The sequence below is a fragment of the Somniosus microcephalus genome, chromosome 1 (genome assembly GCF_052327205.1).
Source record: "Somniosus microcephalus isolate GS21.2 chromosome 1, FLI_Smic_1.0, whole genome shotgun sequence".
NCBI classification, from domain to species: domain Eukaryota; kingdom Metazoa; phylum Chordata; class Chondrichthyes; order Squaliformes; family Somniosidae; genus Somniosus; species Somniosus microcephalus.
Window position 1 is genome coordinate 401412588 of NC_140987.1, and position 25760 is coordinate 401438347.

General features: G+C 45.6%; 1 protein-coding gene across 6 annotated transcripts in view; it reads right to left on the minus strand.

Annotated features, from left to right (window-relative positions):
• Nucleotides 1–21232, minus strand: part of rab41 (RAB41, member RAS oncogene family) — a 56422-nt gene extending 35190 nt beyond the window's left edge. For 3 of the 6 annotated variants that reach the window (XM_085998186.1, XM_085998182.1, XM_085998195.1), the window contains exon 1: nucleotides 5275–5485. In XM_085998186.1, the coding sequence (XP_085854312.1) occupies nucleotides 5275–5347 (73 nt within the window). In that variant the 5' untranslated portion in view covers nucleotides 5348–5485. Of the gene's footprint in view, nucleotides 1–3316; nucleotides 3431–3913; nucleotides 4008–5274; nucleotides 5486–21134 lie in introns of those variants that run through there. The other 3 variants (XM_085998200.1, XM_085998190.1, XM_085998205.1) reach the window with 3 other exon arrangements.
• Nucleotides 21233–25760: the final 4528 nt, after the last annotated feature.

Here is a 25760-nt window from a genome sequence, read left to right on the forward strand (position 1 = left end):
TTGGACAGATGGATGTCAAATAAAATGTAATGCAGAAAGAGATGAGATTATACATTTTGGGAGGAAGAATGAGAAAATAGACACTAAATGGTATTAGAGCAGAGACATTTAGGGAGTCAGATACACAAATCATTAAAAGTACAAGGACAATTTGATAAAGCTCTTCAAAAGTGTATAAGACCCTTTAGCTTTAATAAATACCATCGATAGCTGTAATCCAGTTCTACCTTTGCAGCATTAACCAGCTACATCAGTCAGTCCGGTTACCAGACACACAAACGTAATACACTGCCTTGCTGTTAATGATCCTACTATCTTTATTTCAGGGAAGTACGGACACAAATAATGAATTCTTTTTGTAAAATCATTTTTTTTGAGAAATGTCTTTTTAACGTGAAGCAATTTTCCCATTGAGTTCAAGAAAGAGTGAACTTTCATCAGGCACATAGACAGCACGGACAGAAAAATCTGTGAAGACTGGACACAAGCACACTATCTCCATTCTGCAATTGATATCATAGTGCAGACATAAGGAAATCTTATTACCTCAACCAAGATTGCCAAAATCAATTAATTCATCCAGATATCAAAAAGTACCTAGTTAAAATATTACTTCCACAAAAATAAACCCAATCTTTCCAGGAACACACTACTAAAATCAGTCCCAGAGCTCCCACTGCAGTCTGTCGCCGTTCTATTCTCCAGAGTATAAAGACTGCTGGCAGTGCAGTAGTGGTGGATGTCAATTGGAATATTCATCTAGGAGTACTCAGTGCATGTGGCGTGAAGCATAATACGTATTTTGCATGCATGATACAGAACCATCAGCAGCAGCATTACCCAAATACCAGTGCACATACAATTTATAAAACAATAACCTGGAGCTACAAGGGTTGATTATAACTCGGCGCGGGGCGGGAGTGAATTCCCCCATGGAGAGTTTAGGCTGAAGCGCGGGCCACTTTAACACCCAGGCATCATTTAAATACTCTGCCACTGTCTCCTGGCTACAACCAACAAGAGTGATGTCAAGGCTGAGAGACAGGAGCGCAAATTAGTTCAGGACACCAGGGACTTAGAGGAAACACCCCCAGCATGAAGTTAGTGCTGCAGAGGGGGATTCCCAGGGGGGTGCTGGTGCTAGGAGGGAGAGATAAGGCTGCGGGGTGCGTGCGTGTGTACGGGTCAAGGATTCACGCAACGCCCTGCCATCTTAACCACCTCCCGCAGCATTCCAGGTGGACAGGCAGGGTTAAAAATCTGAAGGACAAGACATAACTTCAGAGTTGTGCTCAACAGGGGGAAAGTATCTACTCAAACTACGTCTCTGCAGTTCAGAACAGAGAAAGTGATTTGTGTATTTGTACTCCGAGATCCCTTTGTTCCTCTACCCCACCTAGACTCGCACCCTCCAAGTAATAAGTGATCTCCCTATTCTTCCTACCAAAATGTGATACATCACATTTATCTGCATTAAACTTCATTTGCCAATTATATGCCCATTCTGCAAGTTTATTAATGTCCTCCTGTAATTTGTTGCAGTCCTCCTCAGTATTGACTATCTCCCCCTTTGATTCCAAAGTCTAAATCGTTAATGTAAATTGTGAACAGCAGTGGTCCCAGCACTGATCCTTGTGGACCACCACTACCCACCTTCTGCCACTGCAAATAGCTATCTTTACTCCTACTCTCTGCTTTCTGCTTTCTGCTTTCTGCCCTGAAGCCAGCCAGCAATCCATTCTGCTACTTATCCCCCGACTCTGCATTCTCTCACCTTGTTCATCAGTCTATTATGGGGTACCTTATCAAAGACCTTTTGAAAATCCAGATAAATTACATCCACTGCATTACCATTGTCTACTCTCAGATACCTCTTCACAAAATTCAATAAGGTTGGTCAAGCTTTTGAAACCCATGCTGACTATTCATTATTATATTTTTGGTTTCTAGAGGTTCTTCTATTTTCTCCTTTAGTAGGGATTCCATTATTTTTCCTACCACCAACGTTAAGCTGACTGGTCTATAATTCCCTGGACATGTTCTATCCCCCTTCCTAAATATCGGTATTATCTTAGCTATCCGTCAGTCCTCAGGCACTACACCTTTTTCTAATGAATAATTAAATATGTGTAGTAATACCTCTGCTATCTCTTCCCCAGATTCTTTTAAAATGAGTGGATGTAATCCATCCAGACCAGGGGTTTTTATCCTCCAGAGTTTGATTAGTTTATAATATATCCCCCACTTTTTATTTTAAATGCACTTATCTCATTACTAATCTCATCATCCAATGTCATGTCCACCTTTTAAGGCATGTCTCAAGCTCCCAGGCTTGCAATAGGTCATAGGAGAGATCCAGGACCTAGCTGTGAGGTGGATTTGTAACAAAATTTGTAGCATTCATCAATTTGAAGCCAGCATTTGATTCAGCGGATAGGAACTCAATTTAGTTACTTCTGAAGGGAGCGGGTGCTCCAGATAAATTTGTCCAACTCATTCAACTCCTATACAATGGTATAGAATCATAGAATGGTTACAACATGGAAAAAGGTCATTCAGCCCGTGCCAGCTCTCTGCAAGAGCACCTCAGCTAGTCCCACTCCCCTGCCCTGCAAATTTTTATTTTTCAGGTACTTATCCAACTCCCTTTTAAAAGCCATGATTGAGTCTGCCTCCACCACCCTTTCAGGCAGTGCATTCCAGATCCTAACCACTCACTGCGTAAAAAGGTTTTTTTTAATATCGCCTTTGGTTCTTTTGCCAATCACCTTAAATCTGTGTCCTCTGGTTCTCAGACCCTCTGCCAATGGGAATAGTTTCTCTCTATCTACTCTGTCCACACCACTCATGATTTTGAGCACCTCTATCAAATCGCCTCTCAAACTTCTGTGCTCCAAGGAGAACAACCCCAGCTCCTCCAGTCTCTCCGCGTAACTGAAGTCCCTCATCCCTGGAATCATTATCGTACATCTTTACTGCATCCTCTCGAAGGCCTTCACGTCCTTCCTAAAGTGCGGTGCCCAGAATTGGACACAATACTCCAGTTGAGGCCAAACCAGTGTTTTATAAAGTTTCATCATAATTTCTACGCTTTTGTACTCTATACCTCTATTCATGAAGCCCAGGATCCCATAAGCATTTTTTAACTGCTTTCTCAACCTGCCCTGCCACCTTCAACGATTTGTGCACATATACCCCTCGGTCTCACTATTCATGCACCCCCTTTATGATTGTACCCTTTAGTTTATATTTCCTCTCCTCATTCTTTCTACCAAAATGTATCACACTGCATTTTTCTGCGTTAAATTTCATCTACCAGTTGTCCGCCCATTTCACCAGCCTGTATGTCCTCTTGAAGTCCATCACTATCTTCCGCACTGTTCACTATTCCTCCAAATTTTGTGTCATCTGCAAATTTTGAAATTATGCCCTGTAAACCCACATCCAAGTCATTAATATATCTGAAGAAAAGAACAACCAGTTGCATGTGCATAAGCAATGATACCAGCACCTTATTCAAAACTGGATCTGGAGTTTGACAAGGATACATTAATCAGCCCTGATCTGTTTCTGCTACCCGTGGACTGCATCTTGGAGCAGTTAGTCAAAGCATGAATGGCACCGAATGGGTTTGGAAACTTTCATTGACTTTAACTATGAGGACAAACAATACCGTTCTTGCGGTAATGCCAAAGATAGTAAATCTGGCACTGAGTATCCTCAAAGATGAGGCTGCACCATTAGGTTTTGAGCTCATCTGGCAGAAAACCAAGTACATCACATTGGAGATGCAATTCCTCTGGTTTCCACTACTGTGAACAACAAAACCAGAGATGGCTATATCATCCAGTTCTGAGGAAAAGTTTTATACCTAAAGCATCAACTCTCATGTTTTTGATGAATGTTGTCTGACCTGCTAAGTATTTCCAACATTTTCTGCTTTTGTATCATCTCTTCATCCAGATTGGAGGGGATACTGGAGGACTACTGCCACCCAAGGAACTATACCTCAGCATAAATAAACAGGAGAAAAATGTTTTCAGACTGATCAGTTAACTCTACATAAAATAATAAATCAATGCAACACATTGAATAGGGACTTCATACGCAGGATTCCAAACCAGTGCGTGCTTATGCACCAGTGTAAAATCCAAACAAGTCAGCAACAGGAGCTGTCCCTAAACACACAAAGGATTCCTGCCAACAGGATTAGGGAAGGGGAAACAAATTGGAAGAGCAAGGGACATTCCTACAATGACATGAGGTGTCCCAATGACTGAGGAAGTGGGGTGGGGGAAAGAAGAGTGTGGCAATAGCTGGGAAATGACAGAGTCCCAAAGACTGTAAGAGGGGTAAATAGAAGAATAACCAGGAATGAGGTGACAGAGAAAAGATCCCAAACTTCACAAGAGGAAATGGACAGATATCTGTTTTTTCCCCAATGTGGACAAATCTACACAAGACAGATTGCGATGTACAAGCCATTTTGATATTCTAGACATCAAAGTCCAATCCTCCATATCTATGATTCACTAGACAGAAACTACTTAATCCAGGTTCTTCTGGAAGGAGTTTTGGCAGAGATATGTGCTGAGGCTAACTCCTCTTCCATAGTACTAAGTGCCAGGTCAGTGGTATACCATCCATTCCTGCAACTCTTTTCCACAAATCCACCTCACAGCTGGGTCCTGGATCTCACATATGATCTACTGCAAGCCTGGGAGTTCTAAACATGAAGATCTTTGGAGACATGGCTTATAAGGCATAAGCTTAACTGTACTGGGACTTTGCAGTTCATTGAAGAAAATTTAAAAAATACCAAAGTGTCCTTTTTCTCTTTAGCACAGTCCTGAAGGATGAAAGACGAAGGCCCCAACAACTGAAAGGAGGGAGAGACTGATGACGGATGCTAGCCACTGAAAATAAGCAGTGAAGAGGAAAGGGAAACGAGAAAGACGGGGAAAGCGCTCCAGACACCACAATCAGGTTGATCAGTTAAGTTTCTAGGTGGGCAGAGGGAGGGGGGGGAGAAGAAAGTCTCCTTCAGCGAGGTCATTGCTCAGACCCGAGGCTCAATGGGGCGGGTCCCCGAGCCTCAGTGCGAACCAGCAGTGTTAGTAACAGGCCCAGGAAAGACCAGGGCCTCAGTGCCTGACCGAAGCCAAACGAAAGGCCCGGATGCTACCACCCGCCGCTCTGCCCTCGCTTGCGGCAAGCCAGTTTTAGTCACGACAGTCCGAGGCTCATCGCTAAGGCCTAGCGCCGCTCACTCACCGCTCTGTTCGCCCAGGAAGACGAGCTTAAACTTGCGCAAAGGATTTCCGAACTCTCCACCGCCGCCGGACATAATGATGGTGCTAAAAGCGAAACGAGGCGAGCGAAACCGTACGACCACCAAGACAAGCCCGTCACCGCAGCAACAAATGCGTCACTTCCGCCGGCGCCGCGAAGCCCCACCCTGTACGTTCGCCATCAAGGTGTGACCGCCGCCACGTTACTATGACGACTATAAAAGGTCACGCAGTCGACGTGACCCCCTCTTTAGGGGGCGGGGCATATGTTGGGTATGGTATTCAAGAAGGGGAAAGTAACGTGAGGGGAGTGGAGGAATTTTAGTCTGATGACACCTCTGTGAAGCGCCTTGGACATTTTTCTACAGTAAATGCTCGATATAAATGCAAGTTATTTTTGTTGTTTGCGTAAGGAAAAGATAAGGGAGGGAGGAGTGGCCACTCCTATTAGGAATCAGAGTGTAATAATGCCCAGGAGTTGAACAGGGAACCCTTATCACTGTACTTTGGCTTAGTGGAATGTACCCTACATAAACTCGAGCTCATCCAAAACTCTGTTGCCCGTATCCTACTTCGCACCAAGTCCCATTCACCCCACATCACCTGCCGGTCCAGCAACGCCTCGATTTTAAAATTCTTATCCTTGTTTCCAAATCCCTCGATGGCCTTGACCCTCCCTATCTCTGTAACCTCCTCCAGCCCTTCTCTGCGCCCTCCAATTCTAGCCTCTTGTACATCCCCGATTTTAATCACTCCACTGTAGGAGTCTACGTACTCCTAGCAAAAAATACTGAACTCGGAGAGGTTCAACAGAAAAGGTTTAATTGTTGAGACTGCATGTTGTACACAAAATGGCGTCAGAGCCTACACCAAGTCCGACTGCCTTTCATCAGTGCACAGCTTCGACTGCTCCTCCCCCGCTCTGGGCTTAACTATGTTGCAGATCGAGTTTCTTAAAGGTGTGATCCTTCTTAAAGGCATGACGCCTGATTTATAGTCTACGGACCGAAAAGTGGATTGTGTCCTTTCTGTGATCGGTACGCCACACCACCATTGGTGGCCGTGCCTTCAGCTGCCGAGGCTGTAAGCTCTGGAATTCTATCCCCAAACCTCTGCGCCTCTATCTCTCCTCCTTTTAAGATGCTCTTTAAAACCTACCACTGTCCTCATAGCTCCTTATGTGGCTTGGTGTCAAATTTTGTTCAATAACTTTCCCATGAAGCGCCTTAGGACATTTTACTATGTTAAAGCGCTTTATTAATGCAAGTTGTTGTATCATGTACTGCCACGTAATGTTCAGTAGGTGGAAGAATAATACTAGTAGCTCAGGCTATAAGCTAGTAGTTAAATGTATTAAACATAAAAAGTAAAAGAACAGTACTGAACACCAACATCACCAACAGTGATTACAAATATTCACAAAGGCACATCTGTATTAATCTTCAATATAAGACTGACAGTCAAAGCATGTACACCTACTCTTCTTCCACATCATCAAACCTCTCATTCAAAGTATAATTTTTAACTTTTTTTTTTACCAAAATGTACCACCTCACATTTACTGACATTAAATTCCATCAACCACATTTTTGCCAATTCCACCATCTTATCACTATCTCCTTACAGCTTTCTTTGGTCAGCAGAATTATTTACTATGCCTCCTATTATTTATCGTTTGCAAATTTGGACACTAATTCTTGGTCAAATAAATTTGACAAGACAAACTTCAAAAGCTCCACTGAGGTGAAATTTATATTGAGTTTTTAGTAAAAAAAAGAAGCGGTGAGTGTGAGAAAAAAATGACTACTATTTATACACATGATTTTGATTTTGCTTTGTGTTCTTTAAGCTTTTTAAAATTCATTTGTGGGATGTGGGCATCTCTGGCAAGGCCAGCATTTATTGCCCATCCCTAGTTACCCTTGCCAAGGTGGTGGTGAGCCATCACCTTGAACCGCTGCAGTCCGTGTGGTGAAGATACTCCCACAGTGCTGTTAGGGAGGGAGTTCCAGGATTTTGAACCAGCGTCGATGAAGGAACGGCAATATACTTCCAAGTCAGGATGGTGTGTGACTTGGAGGGGAACTTGGAGGTGGTGGTGTTCCCATGTGCCTGCTGCCCTTGTCCTTCTAGGTGGTAGAGGTCGCGGTTTGGGAGGTGCTGCCGAAGAAGCCTTGGCGAGTTGCTGCAGTGCATCTTGTAGATAGTACACACTGCAGCCAGTGGTGGAGGGAGTGAATGTTTAAGGTGGTGGATGGGGTGCCAATCAAGTGGGCTGCTTTGTCCTGGATGGTGTGGAGCTACTTGAGTATTGTTGGAGTTGCACTCATCCAGGCAAGTGGAGAGTATTCCATCACACTCCCTGACTTGTGCCTTGTAGATGGTGGAAAGGTTTTGGGGAGTCATGTGGTGAGCCACTCGCCACAGAATACCCAGCCTCTGACCTTTTTTAAAATTTGTTTATGGGATATGGGCTTCGCTGGCATGGCCAGCATTTATTGCCCATCTCTAATTGCCCTTGAGAAAGTGGTGGTGAGCCGCCTTCTTGAACCGCTGCAGTCAGTGTGGTGAAGGTACTCCTACAGTGCTGTTGGGTACAGAGTTCCAGGATTTTGTCCCAGCGACGATGAAGGATCGGCGACATACTTCTAAGTCAGGATGGTGTGTGACTTAGAGGGGAACTTGGAGGTGGTGGTGTTCCCATGCGCCTGCTGCCCTAGTCCTAGGTGGAAGAAGTCGCGAGTTTGGGAGTTGCTGCAGTGCATCTTGTAGATGGTACACACTGCAGACACGGTTTGCCGGTGGTGGAGGGAGTGAATGTTTAAGGTGGTGGATGGGGTGCCAATCAAGTGGGCTGCTTTGTCCTGGATGGTGTTGAGCTTCTTGAGTGTTGTTAGAGCTGCACTCATTCAGGTAAGTGGAGAGTATTCCATCACACTCCTTACTTGTGCCTTGTAAATGGTGGAAAGGCTTTGGGGAGTCAGGAGGTGAAACACTCGCCGCAGAATACCTAGCCTCTGGCCTGTTCTTGTTGCCATCGTATTTATGTGGCTGGTCCAGTTAAGTTTCATTGATGAAGCAGCTGAAGATGGTTGGGCCTAGGACACTGCCCTGAGGAACTCCTGCAACGATGTCCTGGGGCTGTGATGATTGACATCCAACCACCACAACCATCTTCTTTTGTGCTAGGTATGACTCCAGCCAGTGAAGAGTTTTCCCCCTGATTCCCATTGACTTCAGTTTTACTAGGGCTCCTTGATGCCACACTCGGTCAAATACTGCCTTGATGTCAAGGGCAGTCATTCGCCTCACCTCTGGAATTCAGCTCTTTTGTCCATGTTTGGACCAAGGCTGTAATGAGGTCTGGAGCCGAGTGGTCCTGGCGGAACCCAAACTGGGCATCAGTGAGCAGGTTATTGGTGAGTAAGTGCTGCTTGATAGCACTGTCGATGACACCTTCCATCACTTTGCTGATGATTGAGAGTAGACTGATGGGGCGGTTATTGGACACATTGGATTTGTCCTGCTTTTTGTGCTAGACATACCTGGGCAGTTTTCCACGTTGTGGGATAGATGCCAGTGTTGTAGCTGTACTGGAACAGCTTGGCTAGAGGCGTGGCTAATTCTGGAGCACAAGTCTTCAGCACAACAGCCGGGATGTTGTCGGGGCCCATAGACTTTGCTGTATCCAGTGCGCTCAGCCGTTTTTTGATATCACGTGGAGTGAATCTGTTATGTTCATTAATAACTAGTCGTTTTTATTAAGATCAGCTAATTTTTGCTAGACACTTTATTGAGCACATGTGGACTAGGTACAGTATCTGTAGAGGCCTCCATCCTGACTGCTGCCTTGTGGGTAGCCTAGTGCATCGTGGGTAGCCCACTCTTATATACATACAGCACCACCTAGTGTACCATTCCAGAATGACAGGTTACTGATCATTACAGAATCGAATTGGCTGAGGACTGGCTTCAGTGGTGGTGGCGACCTCAGGAGGAAGCTTTAGAAAGTTTATTAAGCTGATGAAGAGAGGGGAACAGACTCAGGTCAGAGAGGGTGAGAAAGGGGATCAGAGTGATTGTGTCTTTGTTCAATTACCAAATATAGTTGAAGTTTGAAGGCAACTAAACATTTCATCTTTTTTTCCAGTATCTGCAGTATTAGTGTTTAATTCACTGTCACTTCTCTTCTAGGAATGCCCAGCTTGAAGAAGTTCTGTTCTTCTCTCCAATGGGATTTCTGTTTGTCTCTTTTACTTTGTTCATCTTCATTGCTTTCTGTTTCCTTTCTCATGTTTGATCAGGTATCTACCAAAACGCGCTTTCACAGCAACTGTCTCCGGCTCTGACTTATTCTACGTGGATACCAACTGAAATTCCACCCTTCATGTTTCGGATCCACCCAGAATTACAGATATCAGCGTTCCTTGAACCACTGCTCTCGCAGCATCCTGAGATCCACGCTCAACATCCATGAACACTCTCGACCTCTCCAGCCACACCAACTCACTCTATCTCAAAGCTGTCCTGGTCCACAGTTCCATTTCACCCTTTGCCTCATCCAGCGCTTTAACAAAAAACTTTTTTCTTCCTTTCAGCTGTCAAGGATCGTAAGCTTCAACAACTCTTGGACACCAACGCCCCTCCAGAACCTTCTTCCCCATCCCCTCTTCCAATCTCACCCCTTGCCGTGTTTTCACTATCCCCTCTGACCTTCCCCTCTCTGACCCCGAACGATCAGTCCTCAGCAAACGCCTGAGATTCCTCACTTTACACACCCACCTCAATGAATTTCAAGCTTGGCACGACGCAGAGCTCTTTTTCCATCACCTTCATCTCCGAGCCCACTTCTTTGGCCAGGAGTCTACCCCCCGCACTGCAGACCCTTTCTCCTGTTTTCAGAATTCTCCTTCTACTTGGACACCTCCCTCTGGCCTCTTACCCTCTCTAGATCTTTTTGTTGCAAATTGCCGGCGTGACATCAGTCATCTCGGGCAGACACGGTGGCATAGTGGTTAGCACTGTTGCCTCACAGCACCAGGGACCCGGGTTCGAATCCGGCCTCGGGCGACTGTCTGTGTGGAGTTTGCACATTCTCCCCGTGTTTGCGTGGGTTTCCTCCGGGTGCTCCGGTTTCCTCCCACAGTCCAAAGATGTGCGGGTTAGGTTGATTGGCTATGATAAATTGACCCTTAGTGTTAGGGGGATTAAATATGTGGGATTACGGGGATAGGGTGGGATATGTGTTGGTGTAGGGGTTACGGGGATCGGGTGGGATATGTGTCGGTGCAGGCTCGATGGGCCGAAATGGCCTCTATCTGCACTGTGAGGTTTCTGTGATTCTGTGATCTCATTTTCTCTGCTCCCCTCACTTACTCCAACCTACCTCCCTCTGAACTTGCAGCACTCCGTTCTCGCAGATCCAACCCCAATATTGCCATTAAACCTGCTGACAAGGGTGGCGCTGTTGTTTGGCGAACTGAACTCTGCCTTGCGGAGGCTGAACGCCAACTCTCTGACATCTCCTCCTAAACTCCCCCAGACCATGAACCCACTACTGAACATCAAGCCATCATTTCCAAGACTGTCACTGACCTCATCTCCTCTGGAGATCTTCCCGCCACGGCCGCCAACCTCATAGTTCCCCAACCCCGCACAGCCTGCTTCCAGCTCCTTCCCAAGATCCATAGAAACATAGAAGATAGGAGCAGGAGTAGGCCATTCGGCCCTTCGAGCCTGCTCCGCCATTCAATGAGATCATGGCTGATCATCCAAATTCAGTACCCTGTCCCTGCCTTCTCCCCATATCCTTTGAGGCTCTTACTCCCTGTGAGGATGGGAACGGGGACTGCGGGGAGGATGAGCAACCTGGCCACAGCACCGTGGAGCAGGGGGCCATTCAAGTGGGGGGAGTTAAAAGAAATGTTGTAGTGGTACGGGATAGTATCTTTAGGGGGATAGATCGGGTTCTTTGCAGCCGAGAGCGAGAGTCCCGAAGGCTGTATTGCCTGCCCGGTGCCAGGGTTAAGGACATTTCTTCTGGGCTGGAGAGAAACTTGGAGTGGGAGGGGGGGGGATCCAGTTGTCGTGGTCCATGTTGGTACCAACGACATAGATAGGACAAGGAAAGAGGTTCTGCTGAGGGAGTTTGAGCAGCTAGGGGCCAAATTAAAAATCAGAACCACAAGGGTAATAATCTCTGGATTACTACCTGAGCCACGTGCAAATTTGGCTAGGGTAAATACAATTAGAGAGTTAAATGCGTGGCTCAAAGACTGGTGTGGGAGAAATGGGTTTTGCTTCTTGGGACACTGGCATCAGTACTGGGACAGGAGAGAGCTGTTCCGTTGGGACGGACTTCACTTGGCCAGTGCTGGGACTAGAATCCTGGCAAATCGAGTAACTAGGGCTGTAGAGAGGGCTTTAAACTAATTAGTGGGGGGGAGGTTTTAAGAGAGCGAAAAATAAAAATGACAGCGGAGAAGGCAATAGAGCAAGGTAGCAGTGGGGGAATTAAAAACCAGAGCGTGTCAGGAAGGGACAGAATGTATAATGATAAAGGTAAAGTAGTAAAAGGGGTAAAAGCAGGAATAAATTGTCAGAAAACATATTTGAAAGTTCTTTATCTGAATGCACGCAGCATTCGTAACAAAATAGACGAGTTGATGGTACAAATAACTACACATGGGTATGATCTGGTGGCCATTACGGAAACATGGCTGCAAGATGATCATGACTGGGAACTAAACATACAAGGGTATTTGATAATTAGGAAGGACAGACAGGAAGGAAAGAGAGGTGGGGTTGCTATGTTAGTCAAGGATGGAATCACTGCAATAGTCAGAAACGATATTGGGTCAAAGGATCAGGATAGTGAAACAGTTTGGGTGGAGATAAAGAATAATAAGGGGAAAAAGTCACTAGTGGGCGTAGTCTATAGGCCTCCTAACAGTTGCAACTCTGTTGGTCGGAGTATAAATCAGGAAATAGTTGGGGCTTGTAATAAGGGAACAGCAATAATCATGGGGGATTTTAACTTTCATATTGACTGGACTAATCAAATTGGGCATGGCAGCCTTGAGGAAGAGTTCATAGAGTGTATTAGGGACGGGTTCCTTGAGCAGTATGTAACTGAACCAACCAGGGGGCAGGCAATCTTAGATCTGGTCCTGTGTAATGAGACAGGATTAATAAAAAATGTCCTAGTAAAGGATCCCCTTGGAATGAGTGACCATAATATGGTTGAATTCCAAATTCAGTTTGAGGGTGAGAGAGTTGGATCTCAAACCAGCGTACTGAGCTTAAATAAAGGAGACTATGAAGGTATGAGTGTAGAATTGACTAAAGTGGACTGGGAAAACAGATTAAAGTGTAAGACGGCACAAGAGCAGTGGTCTACATTCAAGGAGATATTTCACATCTTTCAAGATAAATATATTCCACTGAGGAAAAAGGGGAGTAAAAGAAAAGACAGCCATCCGTGGCTTAGTAAAGTAATAAAGGATAGTATCCGACTGAAAACAAGGGCATATAAAGTAGCCAAATCTAGTGGGAGGATAGAAGATTGGGAAGCATTTAAAAGCCAGCAAACAATAACTAAAAGATTAATTAAGAAAGGGAAGATAGATTATGAAAGTAAACCAGCAAAATATATAAAAACAGATAGCAAGAGTTTCTACAGCTATATAAAAAGAAAAAGGGTGGCTAAAGTGAACGTTGGTCCCTTAGAGGATGGGACCGGGAAACTAGTGGTGGGGAACATGGAGATGGCAAAGACGCTGAACAAATATTTTGTATCAGTCTTTACTGTAGAGGACACTAAAAATATCCCAACACTGGACAAACAGGGGGCAATGGGGGGGGGGGGGGGAGGAGCTAAACACGATTAAAATCACTAAGGAGATGGTACTCGGTAAAATAATGGGACTTAAGGCGGATAAATCCCCCGGACCTGATGGCCTACATCCTAGGGTCTTGAGAGAAGTAGCGGTAGGGATTGTGGATGCATTGGTGATTATTTTCCAAAACTCCCTGGACTCAGGAAAGGTCCCGGCAGATTGGAAAACTGCTAATGTAACTCCCTTATTTAAGAAAGGAAGTAGACAAAAAGCTGGAAACTATAGACCAGTTAGCCTAACATCTGTGGTTGGCAAAATGTTGGAGTCCATTATTAAGGAAACAGTAACAGAGCATTTGGATAAACATAATTTAATAGGACAGAGTCAGCATGCTTTTATGAAGGGGAAGTCATGTTTGACAAATTTGCTCGAATTCTTTGAGGACGTAACATACAGGGTGGATAAAGGGGAACCAGTGGATGTAGTGTATCTGGACTTCCAAAAGGCATTTGAAAGGTTCCACACAAAGATTACTGATCAAGATAAAAAATCACGGGATTGGGGGTCATATACTGGCATGGGTGGAAGACTGGCTATCTAACAGAAAACAAAGAGTTGGGATTAATGGTTCATTCTCAGGATGGCAATCAGTAACTAGTGGTGTTCCGCAGGGGTCAGTGCTGGGACCCCAACTCTTTACAATCTATATTAATGATTTGGAGGAAGGGACCGAGTGCAATGTATCCAAGTTTGCCGATGTTACAAAGATGGGAGGGAAAGCAGTGAGTGAGGAGGACATAAAAAACCTGCAAAAGGACATAGACAGGCTAAGTGAGTGGGCAGAGATTTGGCAGATGGAATATAATATTGGAAAGTGTGAGGTTATGCACTTTGGCAGAAAAAATCAAAGAGCAAGTTATTATCTAAATGGAGAGAAACTGCAAAGTGCTACATTACAAAGGGATCTGGGGGTCCTGGTGCATGAAACACAAAAGGTTAGTATGCAGGTGCAGCAGGTGATCAGGAAGGCCAATGGAATCTTGGCTTTTATTGCAAGGGAGATGGAATATAAAAACAGGGAGGTCTTGCTGCAGTTATACAGGGTATTGGTGAGGCCACACCTGGAATACTGCGTGCAGTTTTGGTTTCCATATTTAAGAAAAGATATACTTGCTCTCGAGGCGGTTCAGAGAAGGTTCACTAGGTTGATTCCAGAGATGAGGGGGTTGACGTATGAGGAAAGGTTGAGTAGGTTGGGCCTCTACTCATTGGAGTTCAGAAGAATGAGAGGCGATCTTATCGAAACATATAAGATTGTGAGGGGTCTTGATCGGGTGGATGCGGTGAGGATGTTTCCACTGATGGGTGAGACTAGAACTAGGGGGCATAATCTTAGAATAAGGGGCTGCCCTTTCAAAACTGAGATGAGGAGAAACTTCTTCACTCAGAGGGTAGTAAATCTATGGAATTTGCTACCCCAGAGAGCTGTGGAAGCTGCGACATTAAATACATTTAAAACAGAGATAGACAGTTTCCTAGCAGACAAGGGAATTAGGGGTTACGGGGAGAGGGCAGGGAAGTGGACATGAGTCTAGATTCGGATCAGCCATGATCCTATTGAATGGCGGAGCAGGCCCGAGGGGCCGTATGACCTACTCCTGCTCCTACTTCTTATGTTCTTATGTTCTTATGATCCCTTTAGCCTTAAGAAATATATCCAACTCTTGAATATATTTAATGAACTGGCCTCCACCGCCCTCTGTGGCAGAGAATTCCACAGGTTCACCACTCTCTGGGTGAAGAAATTCCTCCTCATTTCAGTCCTAAATGGCTTACCCCTTATCCTTAGACTATGACCCCTGGTTCTGGACTCCCCGGTCATCAGAAACATCCTTCCTGCATCTAGTCTGTCCAGGCCTGACAGAATTTTATAGGTTTCGATGAGATCCCCTCTCAATCTTCTAAACTCCAGTGAGTATAAGCCCAATCGACCCAATCTCTCCTCATACATCATTCCTGCCATCCCAGGTATCAGCCACAAACAGGACTGCCCTGGTAGACCCATCATTTCAGCCTGTTCTTGCCCCACGGAACTAATTTCTTCCTATCTCGACTCTTTTTTCTCCCCTTGTCCAGTCTCTTCCCACCTACATCCACGGCTCTTCCGACGCCCTCCGCCACTTTAACAGTTTCCAGTTTCCTGGACCCAATCTCCTCCTTTTCACTATGGACGTACAATCCCTCTACACCTCCATCCTCCACCAGGATGGCTTGAGGGCGCTCCGCTTCTTCCTTGAACAGAGGCCCAACCAGTCCCCATCCACCACCACCCTCCTCTGCCTGGCTGAACTTGTTCTCACATTGAACAACTTCTCCTTTGACTCCATTCACTTCCTCCAAATTAAAGGTGTTGCTATGGGAACCTGCATGGGTCCTAGCTATGCCTGGCTTTTCGTTGGATATGTGGAACATTCTTTGTTCCAGTCCTACTCAGATCCTCGCCCTCACCTCTTTTTCCGGTACATTGATGGCTATATTGGTGCTGTTAACTGCTCTCATCCTGAACTAGAAAATTTCATTCACTTTGCTTCCAATTTCCACCCTTCCCTCAACTTCACATGGTCCATCTCCGACTCTTCCCTTCCCTTCCTCGACTTCTCTGTCTCTATTTCTGGGGATAGGCTATCGACAAGCATCCACTACAAGCCCACTGACTCCCACAGCTACCTGGACTACAATTCCTCCCACCCCGCTTCCTGTAAGGACTCTATTCCATTCTCCCAGTTTCTCCGCCTCCGTTGCATCGGTTTTGACGATGCCACCTTCCATACTAGAGCTTTCGATATGTCTTCCTTTTTCCTCAACCGAGGATTCCCCTCTACTGTGGTTGATACGACCCTCAACCATGTCTGTCGATTTCCTGCACTTCTGTTCTCACCCCTTCCCCTCCCTCCTGGAACCATGATTGGGTTCCCCTTGTCCTCACCTTTCACCCTACCAGCCTCCACATACAACGGACCATCCTCCGCCATTTCTGGCACCTCCAGCGTGATCCCACCACCAAACACATCTTTCCCTCCTCCCCTTTCAGATTTCCAAAGGGACCGTTCCCTCCGAGACACCCTGGTCCATTCCTCAGTCACCTCCAACTCCCCCTCCCCTTCCCACAGCACCTTCCCGTACAAGTGCAGGAGATGCAACACCTCCCTTTTACCTCCTCCCTTCCCACTGTCCAGGGCCCCAAACACTCCTTCCTGGTGAAACAGCGATTTACTTGTACTTCTTGCAATTTAGTATACTGTATTCGCTGCTCACCGATACGGTCTCTACATTGGGGAGACCAAACGCAGATTGGGTGACCGCTTTGCAGAACACCTCCGTTCAGTCTGTAAGCGTGACCCCGAGCTTCCGGTCGCCTGTCACTTTAATTCTCCGCTCCACTCCCACTCTAACCTCTATGTCCTCGGCCTCTTACATTGTTCCAATGAAGCTCAATGTGAGCTCGAGGAACAGCACCTCATCTTTTGATTAGGCAATTTACAACCCTCTGGACTCAACATCGAGTTCAACAATTTCAGACCATAACCTCTGCCCCTATTTTTCCACATGGCAGCTGTTGATGTTTCTGGCATTCCCATTTACACCTCTTCTAGACTCATCTTTTGTTTGTTTACTTGTCCCATTACCAGCCACTTTTGCTTTGTACTATCATCCCTTTTGTCATTCAATCACTCCTGCCTTCCACCCTATCACAGACCTGTAAGAATACACCATTCACGGTAAACGTGACTGAACCTAAAGTGACCAAATTTAATGTCCCGACAGGCTTTGAGGGCAAGAGACTTCTTGGCTAAACACTTATCGAATCAGTTTTAATTTTTCAAACAAATTCTGCCCAGGCTTGTGGTTTAACAAAAGAAGACAGAAGTAGTTGCCATCACATTTGGATGCAAGTCTTTTATCTTCCCTCTCAAGCAACCTGTCTTGGAAGATAATACATGACTCCAAATAGTTAATTCCAAACATTAAAAAGCAGTCTCAAATTCAATCAATGTCTGCAGCTAAGAATTTAAATTCTGAACATTACCAGAGCTCCCACTGCACTTTTCCAGCAACGTTCAAGCACCGCAGCACCTTGAAGTCATTTCTAGATCAAAGAACCACTCTTGGTAATCTAGAGACTTCTTGGCTAAACATCTGTAAAATAAATGATGCGCTTGCAAGCTGTTTTTTTCTCCAAAAGATAAGATCTTGAAAAGTTCTGTGAGAACAAGGAGTCAACCCTCAGGCGCAAAAACAAGGACTTCTTCAACCCATGAAGTAACTGGTCTTGGTTGACCAAGCATCAAAACAGATAGGAAAGTGAGAGAGAGAAAACAACACTAGTCACACATAATAACAACAGAAAATGCTGGAAAAACTCAGCAGGTCAGGCAACATCCGTGGAGAGAAATTTGAGTTGACGTTTCGGGTTTGACCCTTCTTCAAAACTGGAGAGAAAAGGAACTAGATCGAAGGCAGGGCTGCGATCGGACAAAAGAACAAAAGAACCAAAAGAAGTAAAAGAGATTAGAAGCTAGACGAGATGGTAATATGCTGGGATTAGGTGTAAAGTGTACTGGCAGGGCAAAAGATAGCTGCCAGGTGTGAGAGAAACAAAAGGAAAGGGTGGGGGAGGAAAGGAGTGGAAAAATATAAGTAAAAATGAAATAGGGGCCGAGGTTATGATCTGAAATTGTTGAACTCGATATTGAGACCGGAAGGCTGCAGAGTGCCTAATCGGAAGATGAGGTGCTGTTCCTCGAGTTTACGTTGAGCTTCCGTGGAACAGTACAAGAGGCCAAGGACGGTGAGGTCCGAGTGGGAATGGAGCGGTGAATTGAAATGACAGGCGACCGGAAGCTCGGGGTCACCCTTACGGACTGAACGGAGGTGTTCCGCAAAGCGGTCACCCAATCTGCGTTTGGTCTCCCCAATGTAGAGGAGACCGCATCGTGAGCAGCGAATACAGTATACTAGATTGCGAGAAGTACAAGTAAATCGCTGTTTCACCTGGAAGGGGTGTTTGGGGCCCTGGACAGTGGGGAGGGGGGAGGTATAGGGGCAGGTGTTACACCTCCTCCGCTTGCACGGGAAGGTGCCAGGCGAAGGGGAAGGGCTGTTTGGGGTGATAGAGGAGTGGACTAGGGTGTCTCGGAGAGAGCGGTCCCTGCGGAATGCTGAAAGGGGAGGGGAGGGGAAGATACGTTTGGTGGTGGGATCACTTTGGAGGTAGCGGAAATGCCGGAGGATGATCCGTTGAATGTGGAGGCTGGTGGGGTGAAAGGTGAGGACAAGGGGAACCCTATCGTGGTTCCGGGAGGGAGGGGCAGGGGTGAGGGCAGAGGTGCGGGAGATAGAACTGACACGGTCGAGGGCAGTGTCCACCACGGTAGAGGGGAATCCTCGGTTGCGGAAAAAGGAAGACATGTCTGAAGCACTGGTGTGGAAGGTGGCATCGTCGGAGCAGATACGGCGGAGGCGGAGAAACTGGGAGAATGGAATAGAGTCCTTACAGGAAGCGGGGTGGGAGGAAGTGTAGTCCAGGTAGCTGTGGGAGTCAGTGGGCTTGTAGTAAATATTGGTCGATAACCTATCCCCAGAGATGGAGACGGAGAAGTCGAGGAAGGGAAGGGAAGAGTCAGAGATGGACCATGTGAAGGTGAGGGAAGGGTGGAAATTGGAGGCAAAGTGAATGAAATTGTCAAGTTCGGGGCGAGAGCAGGAAACGGCACCGATACAGTCATCAATGTATCGGAAAAAGAGGTGAGGCAGGGGACCCGAGTAGGACTGGAACAAAGATTGTTCCACATAGCCCACGAAAAGGCAGGCATAGCTAGGACCCATGCGGGTACCCATGGCAACGCCTTTGATTTGGAGGAAATGAGTGGAGTTAAAGGAGAAGTTGTTCAATGTGAGAACAAGTTCAGCCAGGCGGAGGAGGGTCGTGGTGGATGGGGACTGGTCGGGCCTCTGTTCAAGGAAGAAGCGGAGTGCCCTCAGGCCATCCGGGTGGGGGATGGAGGTGTAGAGGGATTGTACGTCCATGGTGAAAAGGAAGCGGTTGGGGCCAGGAAACTGGAAACTGTTAAAGTGGCGGAGGGCGTCCGAAGAGTCGCGGATGTAGGTGGGAAGAGACTGGACAAGGGGAGAAAAGATAGAGTCAAGATAGGAAGAGATAAGTTCCGTAGGGCAAGAACAGGCTGAAACGATGGGTCTACCAGGGCAGTCCTGTTTGTGGATCTTGGGAAGGAGGTAGAAGCGGGCTGTGCGGGGTTGGGGAACTATGAGGTTGGTGGCAGCGGGGGGAAGATCTCCAGAGGAGATGAGGTCAGTGACAGTCTTGGAAACGGTGGTTTGATGTTCGGTAGTGGGGTCATGGTCCAGGTGGAGGTAGGAGGAGGTGTCGGAGAGTTGGCGTTCAGCTTCCGCTAGGTAGAGGTCAGTACGCCAAACAACAACAGCACCACCCTTGTCAGCGGGTTTAATGACAATGTCAGGGTTGGATCTAAGAGAATGGAGTGCTGCAAGTTCAGAGGGAGGTAGGTTGGAGTGAGTGAGGGGAGCAGAGAAATGGAGACGGCCGATGTCACGTCGGCAGTTAGCGATGAAAAGATCTAGAGAGGGTAAGAGGCCAGGGGGAGGGGTCCAGGTAGAATGGGAATTCTGCAAGCGGGAGAAAGGGTCAGTTGTGCGGGGGGAAGACTCCTGGCCAAAGAAGTGGGCACGGAGACGAAGGCGGCGGAAAAAGAGCTCAGCATCGTGCCGAGCTCGAAATTCATTGAGGTGGTAGGAGTTCTAATTGTCCAATTGTTTAAGTCCTCATCTGTTCCGTCTCCCTCGGTCAACCTAAGGCCAACCATTGAACTACGTAGTTCATTTTTATCCTTTTTATCTGGCGCCATTTCAGATTTTGACCTTTTCTCGTGCACATTCTTTCTTAAGTATTTCAATGGGTTTAGGATTTCCTCCTTCGGTTAACTTTATTCCTAACTTAACAGCATTCTCTTGCCAGCTGGCTAATAGGGAACTGTCTTTAATTTCTTGGCAGTACTGTCGCCAGAGTCCAATTAGTTTCTTAGTCTTACTTCCCATGTTCTTTTTCCAAATCATTTCTTGAGCTTGTTTAACCGTTTCTAAACTTTTGGGACCCCCTAGTGGCCATTGTTCGCTGCCTAACTTTTTATTTAAACCCCCTGAGAGTTGTCTCAATTGTTGGGCTTTGTCCGGGTATTTGTCACATAATGTTTGTAGGGCACTGCCCTCGTCTCTCGTTGTGTCTAGGTAATTACCCATGGTTCTCTTACACTAAGGGTTCCTTTTCAGGATTCGAGTTACGTTTTACACGTGTCTCATATATTTCACGGATACCGGCACGCAAAACTAAACACTACAATACAATAAGTACAATACTTAGACTTAACAAAAACACAGTGACAATACTTAGACTTAACAAAAAACACAGTGAGTCGTCTATATTCATCAAATAGTAATTTTAGCCTCTGTCACCGCCTGGTACAGGTATTCTTAGCCTCTGTCACCACCTGGTACAGGTATTCTTAGCCTAATTATTCAAATCGTAAATTTAGCCTCTGTCACCGCCTGGTACAGGTATTCTTAGCCTAATTATTCTACTTATACGACCCTTATCTTGCACTCCCCGAGTACAAGTTGCTATAGCTCTAGAGTCCCCGACTCTCTCTTTTTACTTTCTTTCAAGTATTCTTTTTCTCTTTCTCTAAAATCACTTATCTACTTTTTAGTCCAATCGGAGCCTGAGCGGGCCAAGTGAAATACGAGGCCGGCGCTTTACCCGACTTGGATACTTATTTCCTAAATTTACACAGTATTCGCCAGATTGACCCAGATCTCGTCGGGACACCACACAAGAATTAGCGAGTGGCAAAACTTTTATCGGACTTACGGATCAGAGGAAAACCGAAGTGGTAAATTTAAACATACTCACTCCGGGGGCCCATTTCCTCCTCTCACGTCCAAAACTAGTTCGGCTCTTAATTTCGCGAATTCTCGGTGATCGTCCGTTGAGATCCCACTTCTGACACCAAATGTTGACCCAGGGGGGAATGAGGAGGTGGCGCGGTAGTTCGGGACATGAATGCTGTGGGCAAGTTGCCAAGCTTTTGGTATTAAAAGTGCTACTAGAAGACATTCGAGGCTGCAGTCGAGGGCAACCTGGTTAGTTGCCAGTTAAAGTCATACGTCTAGTCACCGCCGAGCCGACCTCTCGCTGGTGTTAGTACGTATATGATTGCTTATGATCACTTGAGCTTAAAGTAAATGATTTGATTAGATTCGTGCGTGCTTACTTGTAATAAGTAAATGATTTGAATGCGGGTTGTTTTACTAAATGACCCGTGCGTGCTTACTTGTAATAAGTAAAGGAGAGCACAGGTTGTTATGTAATTTTGTGTGCTTACTTGTAACCTCTTGTTGATTTTAAGTAAAGAATGGTTTACCCTGAAATCTTTGTCTCGAGTTGTCTGTTCCACGGATCTGAACTCTATAAACTGTCAGACAGAAGTTCAAAACAATCTGAACGTCTTACAGATCTTTCCTTTTGTTCTTTCCTCCCCTCCCCCCTTTCCCTGCCCCTGCACCTGCTTAAAATCTGTTACTTCTCTAATTTTTTCCAGTTCTGATGAAAGGTCATCAACCTGAAACGTTAATTCTGTTTCTCTCTCCACAGATGCTGCCTGATCTGCTGAGTATTTCCAGCATTGACTGTTTTTATAACAGGAGAGATTGACTGGGAATCCATTAAAAGTTTTGCAAATTCATACAGTTCCTATTACACTTCCCATGTCAAGCTTTTGCCATGGATCTGTCATGCCTAAGTAATGCCTGGTTAACATTTACATGTTATTACTGGTACTAAATTATCCATACTTACTATTGTATTTAGCTTTCAGTTATCCCACCATTGGTGGCTGTCACAGTTTTCGAGTGTTTGCACCAGATACTCTCTTGAGTTCACTCCCATAAGTGTACCTTGTGTCTCTTATGATCTAGAGTGCCTAATATCTAGTTCAATTATATAACCCAGGGATTGTAACAGAATTCTTGCTATGGCCACAGGCTACTGAAATATTGCACATGCTACTGTGTATGGTCCCCTTTTTTACAGAAGATAGACTGAAAAGCACTCTATTAAAAGGAAGCACAACTTCAAACTAACACCTGTGGGTGAATTTGCTCAGGGTTTCACAAAGTTCATGGCCACAACAGAATTTCCGTGGAACTTCTGCCCAAGCTACAGCAGAAGACTGGGAGAACCCCAAGGAAGTTCACCTCCCCAGTTTATTTTGCATAAAATGCATGAATGAACAGTGTACAGATTTCACAGATCAATTTCCTATGCTCCTCTGTTATGTAAAACAATTTAACAATTAACTCTTTTAACATTGGCCTCTCCTAGCTAATTATATATGCGTCTTTATTTCTTGAAGTTAGACCTCTAACATATAATAGGCAGCTTCTTACTGCTGAAACATAGAAACATAGAAGATAGGAGCAGGAGTAGGCCATTCGGCCCCTCGAGCCTGCTCCGCCATTCAATGCGATCATGGCTGATCATCCAAATTCAGTACCCGGTCCCTGCTTTCTCCCCATACCCCTTGATCCCTTTAGCCTTAAGAAATATATCCAACTCCTTCTTGAATATATATAATGAACTGGCCTCCACCGCCTTCTGTGGTAGAGAGTTCCACAGGTTCACCACTCTCTGGGTGAAGAAATTCCTCCTCATTTCTGTCCTAAATGGCCTACCCTTTATCCTTAGACTGTGTCCCCTGGTTCTGGACTCCCCGACCATCAGGAACATCCTTCCTGCATCTAGTCTGTCCAGTCCTGTCAGAATTTTATAAGTTTCAATGAGATCACCTCTCATTCTTCTAAACTCCAGTGAGTACAAGCCCAATCGACCCAATCTCTCCTCATATGTCATTCCTGCCATCCCAGGTATCAGCCTGGTGAATCTTCGCTGAACTCCTTCCATGGCAAGAACATCCTTCCTCAGATAAGGCGACCAAAACTGCACACAATACTCAAGATGTGGTCTCACCAAGGCCCTGTACAACTGCAGCAAGACACCCTTGTTCCTGTACTCAAACCCTCTCGCTACGAAGGCCAACATACCATTTGCCTTCTTAACCGCCTGCTGCACCTGCATGCTTACCTTCAGCGACTGGTGCACATGGACACCCAGGTCTCGTTGCACTTCCCCTTCTCCCAAATTATTGCCGTTCAGATAATAATCTGCCTTCCTGTTTTTGCCACCAAAGTGGACAACCTCACATTTATCCACGTTATATTGCATCTGCCATGTTTCTGCCCAATCACCCAACATGTCCAAATCATCCTGGAGTTTCTCGACATCCTCCTCACAGCACACACGCCCACCCAGCTTTGTGTCCTCTGCAAATTTGGAGATATTACATCTAGTTCCCTTGTCTAGATCATTAATATATATTGTGAATAGCTGGGGTCCAAGTACCGATCCCTGCGGTACCCCACTAGTCACTGCCTGCCACTCGGAAAAAGACCCGTTTATTCCAACTCTTTGCTTTCTGTCCGCCAACCAGTTCTCTATCCAAGTCAGTACCTTGCCCCCAATCCCATGTGCCTTAACTTTACACGCTAATCTCTTATGCGGGACCTTATCGAAGGCCTTCTGAAAATCCAGATACACCACATCCACTGGTTCTCCCTTATCTATTTTACCAGTTACATCCTCAAAAAATTCCAGTAGATTAGTCAAGCACGATTTACCTTTTGTGAATCCATGTTGACTTTGTCCGATCCTGTCACTGTTTTCCAAGTGCTCTGCTATTACATCTTTTATAATGGACTCTAGCATTTTCCCCACTACTGATGTCAGGCTTACCGGTCTGTAATTCCCCGTTTTCTCTCTACCCCTTTTTTTGAATAGTGTGGTAACATTAGCTACCCTCCAATCCATGGGTACTGTTCCAGATTCCATCGAATGTTGGAAGATGATCAGCAATGCATCTACTATTTCTAGGGCCACTTCCTTAAGTACCCTAGGATGTAGATTATCAGGCCCTGGGGATTTATCGGCCTTCAATCCCATCAATTTCCCTAACACCATTTCCCTACAAATACTGATTTCTTTCAGTTCCTCCCTTTCATCAGACCCTATGTTCCCCGGCATCTCTGGGAGTTTATTTGTGTCCTCCTTTGTGAAGACAGAACCAAAATATGTATTTAGTTGGCCTGCCATTTCTTTGTTCCCCATTATAAATTCCCCTGATTCTGACTGCAAGCGACCTACGCTTGACTTCACCAATCTTTTTCTCTTCACATATCTATAAAAGCTTTTACAGTCAGTTTTTATGTTCCCTGAAAGCTTACTCTCATATTCTATTTTCCCCTTCTTAATTAATCCCTTTGTCCTCCTTTGTTGAATCCTAAATTGCTCCCAATCCTCCGGATTATTGCTTTTTCTGGCCAATTTATATGTCCTCTCCTTGGATCTTATGCTATCCCTAATTTCCCTTGTTAGCCATGGTTGAGTCACCTTTTTTGTTTTATCTTTATGCCAAACTGGGATGAACAAATTCTGTAGTTCATCCATGCGGTCTTTGAATGTTTGCCATTGCCTATCCACCGTCAACCCTTTCAGTGACATTCCCCAATCAATCCTACCCAACTCACGCCTCAGACCATCGTAGTTTCCTTTATTTACATTTAGGACCCTAGTCTCTGAGTCAACTACTTCATTCTCCATCTTAATGAAGAATTCTATCATATTATGATCGCTCCGACCCAAGAGGCCTCGTACAACAAGATTGCTAATTAATCCTTTCTCATTACATAATACCCAGTCTAAGATGGCCTGATCTCTGGTTGGTTCCTGATATACCTATCATAGTAGACATCTTTAAAATTTAGTCAATAAAATTGATATACCTATCAATTCGTCCAATAAAAGGCGACGAGTTAAGAACGTAACTAAAGGTTTTTATTGACTAAATAACAGAGCCCACCCTCGTGGGTGATCGGGTCCAACAAGGAGGAATACCAGCCAGTCGACTACCTTTATACCTGGGCAGGTAGGTGGAGCCATGGGCGGAGTCGGAGGTGGTCAGCCCAGGTATAACAGCGCGACAAGAGGCGACCTCGTATCGTGATACAACGGTGATAACAATACAACAGTGATAACTATAGTGTAACGATAAAGTGGTTTACCACAGTTCCTCAACATATTGGTCCAGGAAACCATCCCGTAAACACTCCAGGAATTCCTCCTCCACAGTCTTGTTACTAATTTGGTTAGCCCAATCTATATGTAGATTAAAGTCACCCATGATGACTGCTGTGCCCTTATTGCACGCTTCTTTAATTTCCCTTTTAATGCCATCCCCAACCTCCGCCTTACTGTTTGGAGGTCTATATACCACTCCCACTAATGTTTTCTGCCCCTTGGTATTTCTCAATTCTACCCATACAGATTCAGAGCTGCGGCGGCAGGTGGGCGGACCTGCGAGGGAACGAGGTGGCTGAGCGGCGGCAGTTAAAAAGCGGCTCTGAGACCAGGTAGGCCTCAGAGCAG